General features: G+C 27.8%; 2 protein-coding genes across 4 annotated transcripts; both read left to right on the top strand.

Annotated features, from left to right (window-relative positions):
• Window positions 1-8,398: 8,398 nt before the first annotated feature.
• Window positions 8,399-10,574, top strand: LOC145187449 (protein-lysine N-methyltransferase SMYD4-like). Its single transcript, XM_080063849.2, has one exon. The coding sequence runs from the start codon at window positions 8,639-8,641 to the stop codon at window positions 10,511-10,513; it is 1,875 nt and encodes a 624-aa protein (XP_079919975.2). The 5' UTR covers window positions 8,399-8,638; the 3' UTR covers window positions 10,514-10,574.
• Window positions 10,575-11,349: 775 nt separating this feature from the next.
• LOC145187450 (GPI alpha-1,2-mannosyltransferase 3-like) lies at window positions 11,350-14,874 on the top strand. Of its 3 annotated transcripts, none has more exons than XR_016447823.1 (5): window positions 11,350-12,436; window positions 12,653-12,864; window positions 14,166-14,331; window positions 14,574-14,612; window positions 14,721-14,874. XR_016447823.1 is itself a non-coding variant. In XM_090073632.1 (5 exons), the coding sequence occupies exons 1-5, from the start codon at window positions 11,475-11,477 to the stop codon at window positions 14,805-14,807; spliced, it is 1,533 nt and encodes a 510-aa protein (XP_089929758.1). In that variant the 5' UTR covers window positions 11,363-11,474; the 3' UTR covers window positions 14,808-14,874. The 3 variants fall into 3 exon arrangements, 1 of the variants encoding a protein (XP_089929758.1); XM_090073632.1 differs by having other exon boundaries at window positions 11,363-12,436; window positions 12,653-12,931; XR_016447825.1 differs by lacking the exons at window positions 14,574-14,612; window positions 14,721-14,874 and adding an exon at window positions 13,754-13,857 and having other exon boundaries at window positions 14,166-14,300.
• The last annotated feature ends 64 nt before the right edge of the window (window positions 14,875-14,938 follow it).

The following is a 14,938-nucleotide window of genomic DNA, read 5'->3' as shown; positions in this document are numbered from 1 at the left end:
ATGACAAATATTTTATTTAATAATTATTGTCGACTTTATTCACCTCGTTCACACAAGGAGCCAAAGCAGAAGTTGCACAAAGTAAAATGTTTGCAATGTTTTCAACAAAAACTGTAAAATAGTGTTTAGTAAAATATCTAAAAAGCTTGTATTTACTTTTTATTCTCTAAAGATTTTATCTCTTTTTTCTAAAAAATTTATTTTTAATACTTAAAAATAACTGAGAATGTAAATTACTGCGAATTAATAAATTTAATCTTGCTTCCAGTTTTTTACGCAAGCCGCGCGTTGGCCAGGCCTGTTATATAGTAAGCCATGTATCTGATCTAAGGACGTCATTTCCCTTCCTTGATAGTTTAACGCTTCAGTGTATTTATTAATTATGTTTATTCCTTGCGTTTTTAACTTTGTTGTCGTTATTGTAGTGACTTTATATATTTGATTAAAGGCTAATGTTTAATATTGTATTTTGTTGCGGGCTCACAACAGATGAAATGTCATTAAAGCAACATCTTGATTTTGACAAAAACATTGACAAGGTCATTGGAATTAAATCTAATGGCAAACAAGTGAACTAAATTCTTGTATTGATGGTTCGTTAGTTATCAACAAAATGGAAACAACCAATTGCTCATTTTTATAGTAATAATTCCATGTGTTCAACCAATTTAGTTAGGATATTACAAATACTTAGTAGTCAAGTTGCTACTGCATTGAATGTATATGTTTATGTCAAACTATTGTCTGAAGTTTTTTGTCTACAGCCTTTTTTATTAAAATTATGGATATTTTGTTTGACATACTGAATTCTTGTAAACCAACAGCAGATAAACCAATATGTTATGCTTTAACTCTAAATAATAAGTTTATACAGCAGCTTGAAGATTTGAGAGTTTGGATCATGGCATTTTTGTTCATAGTCAAAAAGGTATATCCAGCTGCTGGGGATTAGATGTCACTATTTCTAATATTATTTGTCTCACAAACGAATTGCTTTATGAGGATTTATTTTATGTTTGCACTGTTCAGTTTAATCAGGATTGTGTAGAGAATTTTTTTGCATTAATACGAAGTAAAGGAGGTTGGAATGACAGACCAACAGCACTGCAATTCAAATCAGCTTATCAAAATGTGTTAGTACTCCTTTCAATAGAACAATCTAATTCTAATAGTAATTGTCTCCCAGAGTCAGGTTTCTCTGTTGCAGTTAAAATTGACTCAATTACCAAAATAGTATTTGAGAATCGAATCTCTACAAATGAACTAGTGATTTTTAAACTGCTATCTACATTAATAAAAAAAAAAAAAGAACCTTGTGTGTTACAAAATGTTTCAAATGACTTAGTTTTCTCACACCTCAGTTAAAGAGGTTTTGAAATCAATTGCTGATTATTTGATAAAGAAAGTTCAAATTTGTCAAAAATGTATTCAAGTTCTTCAAGTTTGACACCAAGTGAAAGTAATTTATTTAATACTGATTCTTTTTTACAAAACTTGCTTCACAAAATCAAAACTGTTTTTCTAATGCAAATGGAAATTTTATTAACTAAAAGGAATATTACACAACAAATTATTGAAATAATAAAAAGTGATTGCAATTTTACTTATCTTTATAATGAACATAATAATCATGCCTAATTAGAAACTATTAGCTGTGTTACAAATAACTACTAGCTGTGTTACAAATATATCTCATTACAAAAGTATATAAAAGTATGATTAATGCAAAAGTATAAATATTTCATTAAGTTGCGATTTATTAAGATTATTTGGTCCCACAAGACATCTCATAATGCTTTGTCCCTAAAATTACACTATTTTATCAAGAGTTGGCAGGCAAATGTGTAAGGTTTTTTTTTGTGAATATATAATTGTTTTCGCAGGGGCGTGTCTAGGGGATGTCTGCTCCGTCGCTGGACATACCCAATATATATATATATATATATATATATATATATATATATATATATATATATATATATATATATATATATATATATATATTCACAGCTTCAATATTTTGTTGAATAAATATGATGCGTCGGTAGATAAAGTAAACAAAGCGAATAATTATAGCAAACTAAAGCAATAATTAAGCAAACTATACAAGGTTAATTGTTCGAACGGATGGTAAGTAGTTATTAATCCGGGATAACAGTTAGATTTACGGTTTGGTATTTTATTATAGTGCTTGTCAAATCGAGAACTGTCAAAATTTATTTAGAAAAAACGATTTATATATTTAAACGGAGGTTGTTTTAATTTTTGACTTAAACAAATTAATAAGAAACTTAAATGGACATACCTTTTTTTATTAAGTTATTAAGTACTTCATTTCTTAAATATTTTCTTTTATTAATTTAAAAAAAATAAAAGTTATTATTTCTTAGGGAAAAAATTCCGGACTTCCTTTTTCTATTATACCCTGAGTAAAGTTTTAGTCAAATTTTATTGATATTTATCATCAGGAGGAGAAGGCTATAATTAACAACAAGCATATATTAAAATATATCAATGGACATCCCCAATTATTTTATACAAAGCTGTGAATCTTTTTAATTATTTGCATTTTGAGCAATATAAAAAGAAAAAAAGGGTTTTAAACATTAAAAATTAAATTCGGACTTCTCTCATTACATACACCCTGTTTGGTATGTATTTATTAAACATTTCTTAAACATAAAATTTAGACAGTTTTTTAGACAATTTTTTTGCTTCATATAAGAATAGGTCGTGTGTAATTGTTAAGCGTTGGTGCTGACTATGGTTATCATCATTTTCTTCTAAAAAAAGATAGTGTGTGAAGCGATGATGGTTGATAATGGTTAGCATCATGTGCGATTAAATATCGGGCGATTACTAAGCCGTCTTACCTCATATATGCGTTTGTCAATGAGGAAGGGGAGGGGGTGCTAAAATTTAACATTTTTGGGGAGGGGTTAAAATTGCGACTTACCCAAAAAAGTTCCTGTACACGCCCCTGATTTTCGTATATGAGTTAAGCCGAGTTAAGCTAAAATTTTATACGTAACTTAAAGATTAGTTATTCTAGTTAATATTTTTGAAGAAAAAAGTCCCACATAAATCTTCCCTTTTTTTAAATTTAACTTTGATTGAATAATGAAATCTTCTTTCTTTTCTTTTTTTTTTTTTTTTTTTTCATAATCCCAAGCTATGATGAAAGAGATGACTAGAAAAGGACTCAAAGATGTCTTGAAACAATGCCCAAAAAAAAAATTTATGACAAATTTGTATTTTTAGAAAATCACCTCAAAATTATTACAAAATTTATTGAAAACAAACAAAGTTCACTAAAAAATGTCCTTAAAGACTTTCAAGTTTCACTTTAAACAAAAATAGATAGCTACTAACAACATAGAAGAATGTTTTTTGAAGAAAAATGAACTATGGCTCAATGCCCTTAAATTCGGATAATTGATATTACATGCAAGGATTCAATTTTTCAAAACTTTACTAGATTTGTCATGCCATGTTCCCATTAAAAATATGACAAGCGAGAACACAAGAGGATTAAAAAATTGTGGTGGAAACAAAAAATCACATTCAAAACATATTCAAAGAGAAAATGGGGCTACTGGTGGAATTGCTGGAAGGTTTCAGGAATACTAATGATGGCAATACATCAAGAAGATTTTTCTCAGATCCTCAAACCTCATTCTGCATCACAGGAGTTGACATTGTCAACCTTGTCAAGTGAATATAAAGTGGTTGCCAAAAAATTTGAAAAGTTTGCAGAACTGACAGCAGAACTTTATATTGAAATTTATGGATGTGACCCAAATACTCCTACAAAGCACAAGATATTAAGACATGGTGCCACAATAATTGACCAAGCTATACTGTCTATTGATCAATTATCAGTAAAGACGGCTGAAGCTCGAAAAAAGATGAGGAGGCATCTAGCGAAAACGAATCAGGTTTTTAGTATGTTTTGTTATTTCACGTATTATTTTACCATTATATTGTAGGGTTTATTTTACCTTTATAGTAAGTGTATTTGTATATGCTCTTTTGTGTTGTATTGTTTGTATTTGCATCGATTTCTTTTTTACATTGTACATTTTTACTCTTTACACATTTTATGTTTTAATTGAAGACGTAAACACGAAAACTCATCAACCTGCCATATAAATAAATTAAAGATATCGCAACTGAAAAACAAGAAAAAACTATAAAAGCTCAAAAAAAAAGAGTCTGATGGTTAGGAGAATAGTTTTAAAAGGAGAAGGAAGAAGTAATTCTAAAGAAAGTTTTAAGAAAGTTTCAAAAAGAATTTTAAGAAGAGAGAGTTTAGTGATAAGAAAAATACTTTGATGAGCAAGCAGTTTTATGAGCAGTTTAATAAGCAGTTGAATAAAAGGAAATTTTAATATTTATTAAAGAAGAATAACCCGAGGATTCAATTAAAGAAGAGATAAATTGTAATAAAAAGAAGATATAAAAAGAGGAGTAATTGATATAAACAGTATTGAACACTGCAAGAAGCGTAGGAGAATATTATTTGTATTATTTAAACGCTATGAGTAAAAGAGTGTTAACCATTACACATTAATATAACATTTGTTGAGTTTTATTATATAATAGAACATACTGAGGACGGCAAATAGAACCTTAGCTCTTTAACAATTAAACCTTACCCATTCCTAATCAAACTGTCCCCAAACCTCGCCCTTTCCTAAACAAGTAATCCCCACGCCATCAACCTTATTCCCAACCTCCACATACCTTAACAAACACATCCCCTTACCCTTTCCTTCAAACATAACGAAAAAAATGATTATTAAATAATTTAATTAAAAAAAAACGCCGCCCTCACAATATCACAAATAGTGTTAGGAGAGTTTTTACAACCACAATACTTAGAGTTTGAATTAAAAGAATAAAAAAACTGTCTCATTAACTGGAACAAAACAATTAGCTGTACAATTTATTAAAATCACCGACCTAATAACAATTAATTTCACTGTCAACCTTATAATAATAGAATTTATTGCAAACCTATTAACATTTGAATGATTTAAAAATATTTTGTTCCTATTTTGAATAATAAATTATTTTTCCAATATTACATATATGAGAAATCGGTGAGTGATAGTGATCGACCAGAATTCGGTTCAGATCCGGTTTCCGGCCAAAATTACAAACGGAACCGAAATTCCGGTTCCTGTTCCGGGTATATTTACGATTTCGGTTCCGGCCGGATTTCCGGTTCAAAATGCTACCGAAAATATATATTATAAAGCTTTATTTACCATAATACCGTTATGATCATTTTGATAAAAATGATTAAAAAATTTTTTAAATTAGTTGTTAAGCTTGAGAATTAATGTTAATAAAATTTGGCTTTGTTTGAAAACTAATTAATTTTCTTGTTTAAATTAACTTTAAATTAATATTCATATCTTGTAATGTTTTTATCGCTATTATTTGAGCTGAAGTTACACCATTCTGATTCTTACCAGCTCATTTTCTTAAACATATTGTCATGATCCAAATGGACAATTTTGAACCTCCTAAAGATGAATTTGGCTCCTGCAGCTCATCTTTTTCGCACATTGTAAAAATTATTGCGCAACTTCGAACAGGGGAAAACGATTAATGTGCATTTTGACAATCCAAAAAATCATTTAGGTGTTAAATGATTTTTTTTGATTGTCTAACTGCTTCTCTATGCCTTGGGTTTCGGAAAAACTTTTAAAAAAAATGTAAAATTTTAGTTATTTTTACTACATTAATTTTTGTTTAAATTAGAACTAACTTTTTAAATATATATTACTTATTTTCGGTTCCGGTTTCGGTTCCTGTTCCGGTTTTGATTTATTTTCGGTTCCGGTTAGGAATATTTAGAATCTATTACCGGTTTGGTTCCGGTTCCGGCAAAATATCTGATCCGGTCGATCACTAGTGAGTGATTCAACTCCTTTTTTACCATTTTCGGAATCAGCACACCAAACAACACAGGTAATAGTTATAATTGTTGAAAAAGTTTTTTTTATCGTTGGCCTGTGATATGCGTGGCAAAAGCTATTTTCTTAAAGCTAAGGACTTTGTTAGGTCACACCACGGTACATATCTTTGGTAGAAATAATTGAAGGTGCACAATGAATATATTTATGACATATTTACGCAATATCTTTTTAACAAGGGCACGAAAACTTAAATTCTAACACTTAATTAAATGCAGCGATAAAATACGAGCATAATAATTACTTTGGTTATGAGTGAGAGTAAATATTGACTCACATTCTAAAAAAATCCATGTTACGTAAATTTCCTATCGCTTTGCATGTAAATATTATATATATATATATATATATATATAATATTTACCTGCAAAATATGGAAATGAAACGATACGCAGACCCTTAATTATATTTAATAAAGCTTTTGCTAAACTTATTTCCTAGTTGAGCATTATATATATATATATATATATATATATATATATATATATATAATATTTACCTGCAAAATATGGAAATGAAACGATACGCAGACCCTTAATTATATTTAATAAAGCTTTTGCTAAACTTATTTCCTAGTTGAGCATTATATATATATATATATATATATATATATATATATATATATATATATATATATATATATATATATATATATATATATATATAAGCGTGTACACGAAATAAATGTGAAAGAACAAGCACGCTATTTTTTTTCAGTGGTTGTATTAAAATCTTTTTAATTGTTTTGTAGTTTGTTTACAATGTGTTGTGGTTTCAAAAAAATATTTTAGTTTTTGGATTTAACTTGAAACTAGTTTTAAAAATGACAAAAGAAGAAGACATAAGAGAAAAAACTATGCACAAATATTTACAAAATCCTAATAGTAGCTACAGTTCGGTAGCAAAATCGTTGCAAATACATCCATACAGAGTTAGTCATGTTATTCAACGTTTTTCTCAAACAAAATCAATCAAACGCAAATCTGGTGGTGGAAGAAAGGAAGGTTTTAAAGATATAAAACTAGTTAGAAAACTGGTTAACAGTTTTAAGAATAACCCAAGCGTTTCACTAAGGGAACGCGCAAAAATATATGGATTTTCTTATATTTTTGTTGCAAAAATTAGAAACAAAAATGGTTTTCATTCTTTCAAAGCACAAAAAGTGCCTAACCGTTCTGAAACTCAACAAAAAAGTGCAAGAACCTGCGGCAGAAAGTTGAATGACAATTTTACTTCTAAAAATATCTGTATTATTGAAGAGGATGAAATTTATATCAAGTACGATCATCAACAAATTCCTGGTGCTGTTTATTATATTGCTAAATATAGAGGAAAAGCAGATAAGAAATTTAAATACACTAAACATGACAAGTTCGCTAAAAAAGATTTGATTTGGCAAGCTATTTGCAGTTGTGGCAAAAAATCAGCACCTTATATTTCTCAGTCCACACTTTCTGGTCAAATATATGTTTAAGAATGTTTACAAAAACGCCTTTTACTAAAGCAAAATCAGGCCAGATCATAGGTCTGTTGTTGTGTGATTTTCTCCTTAAATCACACAACAACAGACCTATGATCTGGCTTGATTTTGCTTTAGTTAATTATTGTAAACTAGCTATGGAATGGTACAAAAAGAATAATGTGAAATTTGTGCCTGGAACAGAAAATCCTCCAAACTGCCCAGAATTGAGAGTTATTGAAAAGTACTGGGCTATTATTAAAAGAAAAATGAAAAAAAACAAAAAAGCTTTGCAGAAACATTTAAGATATTAAAATATCATTTAAAAAGCATCAAATCGTTTTGATTCTTATTCTGTGCGCAAGCTTATGGGTACCACTAAAGCAAAAGCTCGAAATCTTATTAGATTCCCACACGAATAATTATTTTTTTTTTTAATGTTTGATCTTCTTATATTATTGTATTAAAATTATTACTTGGTTCGAAATAAAAATTGAGGAGCACTTTTTTTTAGTTGTTTTTCTACTTTCACATTTATTTCGTGTACACGCTTTATATTTATATATATATATATATATATATATATATATATATATATATATATATATATATATATATATATATATATATATATATATATATATATATATATATATATATATATATATATATATATATATATATATATATATATATACATATATGTATATATATAATGCTCAACTAGGAAATAAGTTTAGCAAAAGCTTTATTGAATGTAATTAAGGGTCTGCGTATCGTTTCATTTCCATATCGTTATCATTTCTATATGGTATCGGAAAAAAAATCATCGGAATGACGAGCTTTCCGGTATATACCGAGATTTAAACTAACTACAATACCAGTTAAAATTTTTATAACGATAATTTGTCGTAATCATTCCAATGACACTTTTTTCCTATACAATATCGGTATGATAACGATATTGAAATGAAACGATACGCAGACCCTTTAATATAATTGCCAAAGCTAGACTTGATAATGCGCTTAATGGTAATAAACAGAAAATTTTCAAAGTAGCGAAGGCTAAAAGAAGAGAAGAAGAAGCCTTATATTGAATAGAAATTTACCGCAGCTCATAAATGTATTACTAGCCAAAATAATTTGGGATCTATATAAGAACCTAATTTAAAAACTTACTCGTGAGGTAAAAATGACACTTTCATTTACCTATTGGTATAATAATATCAAAAGTGTTCTTCAAAATGGAGGTATGAAACATTTAGATGCGGAGTTTAATAAGCAACAGACCGATTTTGATTGTGTCTCTTTATTGTTAAATCAGCCTGAATTACTTGATCCTGTTATTCCTAAGTCATTCAAGCCAAAATGTAAAAAGTTAAGTGAAAATGCTAGAAGTTTAGGTAATCAGCACTTTGGAAATCTCAAATTACATGATGCAATGATTAGTTATTCAGAAAGTATATCATTAGCAGAAAATAGTTCTAAAGAACTTGCTTTAGGTTATGGTAATCGTTCAGCTGTTTTATTTGAAAATGGGGAATATGCTCTTTGTATTGCAGATATAAAAGAAGCTTTATTGAATAAATACCCTTGTGAGCGACAGTACAAGCTCTATGAAAGGCTCAGCAAAAGTTATTTAGAACTTTCACTCTATGATCATGCTACTGAAGCTCTTAATCAGTGTCTTCATTACATTAAAATTAGTGATTTAGCAGAAAACCAAAAGAATACAAAGCTAAACTCAATTTTAGAGTTAATCAAAAATTGCCAAGATAACTTCTCATCTAGCCATTTGAATATCCAAAATTCATGTTATGTTGTTAGACCTCCTGTTTTATTTTTAAAAAATTCTATCTATCCAAGTGCTTCTGAGTCACTTAAAATTGTCAGAACTAGTAGTAAAGGCCGACATGCAATTGCAAATAGAGATATAATGGCTGGTGAGACAATTATCATAGAAAAACCTTTTGCTTCTTTATGTTTACCAGAATGTTACAATACTCATTGTTATCATTGTTTAACAAGATTTAAGATAAATTATCCATGCAGATTTTGCTCAACTGTAAACTTTTGTTCAACTTCATGTGAAGAAGAGTCTTGGAAAACTTTCCATAGTTTTGAATGTGAATACCTTAATGGTCTGGTAAATGAAGATGTAGGGCTGGCACATTTAGCAATAAAAATAATTACTAATGTTGGTCTAAATGCTTTACTGTCATTTAAAGAAGTTGACTTCCTTGAAGTGAGTCAGTACAACTCTAAAGATTACAATTCTATACATAGCCTGAGTGGAAATACTAAACTGCGTAAACCTGGTGATTTGTTTAGGCGGACATTGCTCTCAATTTTTATTGGAAAAATATTATTTTTAAGCAAGTTTTGCTCAGCAGATGACTTAAAAATTGTTTGTGCTCATTTGTTAAAACATATTCAGATGCTTCCTTGTAATGCACATGAAGTTTCTGAACTGCAGTTAAAAGGATCCAATTTTAAAGACTCTGAATTAAAAGAAATTGGGTCTGCAGTATATGCAACTCTGAGTTTATTGAATCACTCTTGTGATCCATCAGTTGTTCGTCACTGCTACGGCGATACATGTGTTTTGCGAGCTATAAAACATATTAAAGAAGGAGAAGAGATTGTAGATAATTATGGTTTTCTTTATGCAGTTGAGTTAAAAGTTAATCGTCAAGCACATTTATTAGAGCAGTACTATTTTAAATGTCAATGTTTGCCTTGCTCTAATGACTGGCCATTATACCAAGACCTAGTTGCTGAGATGCCAACATTCATATGTTCAAAATGCTGTAATAAATACAAATTTGATAGTAATTGTTGTATTATTGATAAAGAAGTTGCTAATTTTCAATCATTACATTCTAATTATAGTTCTGCAATGATTGATGTATTAGAAAATGGAACTGTTGCTTCAAATCTCCCTGTGCTTTTAGAGTATCTTGATTTGCTATCACGAAAAGCAATATTGCCAGTCATTCACTTTAATAACTGCCAAGAAATTGTGAAGCTTTGTTTTTCATTGCAAGGCAATTTTGTAAAGCTTTAGGCAATTTTATGCAAAAGTTTTTTATTTTATAAGCTGACAAGAGATATTAAAAATTTGTTTTTAGCTTTTGTTAATTTATATTTGATTTTTATAATTTCTACCAATATGTAAGAATATTTTCTAATAATTTCTACTAATATATAAAGTTATTTTCTTATAATTTCTACTAATATATAAAAATAATTTCTTATAATTTCTACTAATTTATTAGAACAATTTATTGATATTATTATCTGATAATAATCAAATTGTTATATTAAAAACTACAATTATTGTTCTCACCATCATTAAGAATTTATAGACTGCTGCTTAGTAAATCCTTACGTGCTTTCTGCATTTCGTTTTTATCTTAGTTTACTTTTTAATCACTATTTGTTTATTATCTTATATATTTTTAAAATGGTTTTTATAATCAAAATTTTTATTTTATGCTCATTTCTAATGTTAATACAAACTCATATTGTGTGTGTGTGTATATATATATATATATATATATATATATATATATATATATATATATATATATATATATATATATATATATATATATATATATATATATATATATATATATATTCATAATTACATTATTTTATTACATGAGTTTATATAATATGAGTTTTAAATCAAATTGAACATGAATATTTGACAGTTTTAAAAAAATTCATACATATGTTTTGTTTACCTGTTTTTAATTTTAAATATCTTAAATAAAATTTTAATACTGTAAAACTTTTTGTTATTATGGGATTTAAACTTTTAAGTTTTAATGTATGCGTTTAAAACAGTGTTTTGAATATTTTGGCACTGAGTTGCTTGTCAAGCAATATCATTTTAATGTGAATTTACTTGAGGATTTAATCATAAAGTTAAGTTAAAATTTTTATAGATTGTTGATTATAAATGATGTTTAATATACATATTAAGAAGTTATGGAAGATGATTATAATCTAGCATAATTATGAGAAACAGAAATAAAAAAACAGCTCAACTGTTTAAAAATGGCAGTGAAAAACCTTTAGTGAATGCTAGATTACTTTGGTTAATGGAACAAAAGTTATTTATATCAGTTGCACTTAGAATTTTCTCAGTAATTGCAACTAAAACTTTTTTTGTACCAGATGAGTATTGGCAAAGTACTGAGGTTGCACATTATAATGTTTTTGGATATGGATATCTAACCTGGGAGTGGAAGCAACAGATACGTTCTTATTTTTACCCATTTCTGTTTGAAATATATTTTAGAACTATTAGGTGTTTTTCAATAGACCATATCAACTTTATCATCTATGGTCCCCATGTTATTCAGTCATTGCTTACAAGTTGCTGTGATATGTCTGTTTATTACTTAACGCTAAAGCTCTTTGCATCAGAACAAATAGCAACTTTAGCATTTTTCAATCAAATATCTTCATGGTTTTTATTTTATACAGGTTCAAGAACTCTTTCAAACACAGCAGAGATGTGTTTTTCAACTTTTGGAGTATTTTATCTGTTCAAAAGTAAATCTCACACCAATTTATTTTTATGTTTATTATTCGGAGGTATTGCTTGTGCAATCAGACCAACATCTGTTGTATTCTGGTTTCCTTTAGTTTTAAGTGAAATGTCACTCAGTAATCAAGCTTTCAAGAGTTTTTCAGCTGTCTTGATATATGTTAATCCATTGCTATTGGTGTTTGTGTTAAGTCTTGATTATTACTTTTACAAAAAAGTTGTTTTTACACATTGGAACTTCTTGAAATTTAATGTGTTAGAGAACATGAGCAAATTTTATGGCTCACATCCATTTTATTGGTATTTTTCTGAAGGTCTGCCAGTAGTTTTTAATTTTAGTCTTGCTTTTATATTTATTGGAGTTATAAAATGTGGAAGAAGGAGACTATTGCTATGGATTTTGTTGATTTATATAATTTCTCACAGGTTAGCCTTCACATTAAAATTTTTTAAAATTTTTTATGAATAGTTTCACAGTATGACTTTTTTAATATGAAAATTAATAATAACTAGAAGTATTAATGAACACTAGAGTTAAACATTTCAAAATAATTTCTAAAAGTTCGTAAATTATACAAATTTTTTACCTTCTAATTTACATTTTTACATTGTTTTCTAAAGTTTAGTATTTATTTTCACAAGCTTGATTTCACATAAAGAGTTTCGGTTTATGTTGCCAACAATTCCAATAGCCTCGTGCTATGCCGGATGTGGACTAAGTTTTGTATCTACTATTATATCTAAGAAAAAGTTCAACTTATTGCTATTGCTTCTGGTTATTGCAAATACTTTGGCTGCATTGTACTTCTGCTTAGTTCATCAGCGTGGATCAATTGATGTGATAGGATATTTAAGTAAGCAACCAAGTAATAATATCAAGGTGCTCTTTCTAATGCCATGTCATTCAACTCCATATTACAGGTATTGCTTAGAAAACTTCCAGTTTTTTTTAATATGATTATAATTTTTTAAAAAAGCATAAAGGTTTTTACAATTGAAAAAAAAAAAATTGGAAAGTTAAAATAGTTATGGAGATACTTTTCAAAAGGATCTTAGCTTTAAAATAAAACAGCCTTCATTATATTATCTTTCAAATTAGAATGCAGGTAAGGTTTGATTATATGCAGAATTGAAAAAGGGGTTGATAGTAGTTAACTATTTAAGGATATCTTGTTATAGTATTCTTCAAATCAAGTTTATTTTTTACATATTCTCTTAAGTTCTAGATTAAACTTGGTTTGGTTGGTAGGGTTTACTTCTACAGTTTCTTCTTTCTTTTTTATTCAGTATCTTTTTTATCAAGAAAATTTTCAAAATCAATTGAATCATCAGAGTTTGAGCATGGTTCTTTGTTACATTAGTTAAAAAAACTCAATACATAGGGTACACATCAATTGCAGCCAGCAGCACATTATTATCCATCCAGTTCTTATGATGCCACCTATTTAAGACAATAACTTTGCATTCCTTACATTAACTGTTGTATTGTACAACTTTGGTATTACAACAGACAGATTTCTTTTTTCTGACTATCACATATTGTCAAATAATTGATCCTTAATCTATAGCATGCATCAATCTTCATAAATAAACCATTCTTTTATATATACTTTTTATATATACTTTTTATATACTTTTATACTTTTTATATATACTTTTATATTTACTTTTTAAATAACATTTTATGATATTCATCTTTTTAAAAACACCCCTAATTTTTTTATTTTCTTATTTAATCCACAGAAAACTGATGAAGTATTCTTCAACTAAATCTATATGGTGCATTCTGAAAAAAGTATTTTGTAATTGGCACTTGCTCACTTATTGATTTTGAAGTCAAGTGACTAGTAAATTTATTAATTGGTTTACATCATTGAGAGACTGATATTAACTAATTTTTTTTTGGTCATGCAAACTAATTAAGTAAACTTTTATAATTTCTCATTACTCTACATTACTTTCATATGAGTTTTACAAAATTTTTTACTGAGCAACTACCAAAAATTATAAAAAGCTTAAAAGATGTTGTTGTATTTGTGTTTTTCATGATCAATTAACTTTGCTGTTTTTTTATCAATAAGTGGAATACTTCTTCATAAAAAACACCAAAGATATGTTTGTTCTGTTTAAATATGTCAGTACTTTTTTTCTTCAGTTACCTTCACCGCAATATCTCTCTCCAATTTTTGACTTGCCATCCATCTACTGAATTTGGTTATGTTGAAGAGGCCGATGCTTTTTATTTAAATCCAATATCTTGGTTAAAAAGAAGCGGCATTCTTAATAAAACACATCTTGTTGCTTATGATGCAATTCCTGAAGTGAGTTTTTTAATAATTAAAGTTGTTAGAAAGATTGCAATAAGGCACATAATTTTGAGATAATTAATATTGAACAATTCACTGCATTGTTAGAATTATCAAAATTATTTATGTACCTGCAAAACCCAAATTTTTGACATAATATACAGATGTTGTTATCTAATGATCTGCACAAATGAAAGTAATGATAAATATAAAATAATTTAAATTTAAAGATAAAATTTATTTTTACTATGTTTTAGAATGTCAAGGTATATTTTAGAGAGATTGGCTTTAGGCAGGTAATAAAAGTGTTAAAATAATTTTCCCCGTTAATCCTTATTTTTATTAAGGTTCACTGAAAGAAATATAAGTTACTAATTCAACTTAAAATATTGCATACTTTTTAGGTTGCATCATTTTTTCATACTCATTTTCCAGAAGGAAAACTTGGAAGATACATTGATGTTTATGAAGCAGCAAATAAACTTGGTTAAAAATATACTGGCATAAAGATTAAGATGCTCAACTTTTATAACTATATATAAAAAACATGTTTATGAATTTTTTTTTATTTCTGAGTGTCAATCTTTTTATGTGTCAAGTTAAATGTGTGCATACTGTTTTC

The sequence above is a fragment of the Hydra viridissima genome, unplaced genomic scaffold (assembly GCF_058129835.1).
Source record: "Hydra viridissima isolate aposymbiotic clone 2 unplaced genomic scaffold, HvirCarnegie_v1 scaffold_1, whole genome shotgun sequence".
Lineage (NCBI taxonomy): Eukaryota > Metazoa > Cnidaria > Hydrozoa > Anthoathecata > Hydridae > Hydra > Hydra viridissima.
Note: the sequence above shows the minus strand (reverse complement) of the source record. Positions and strands in the feature narration are given on the sequence as shown.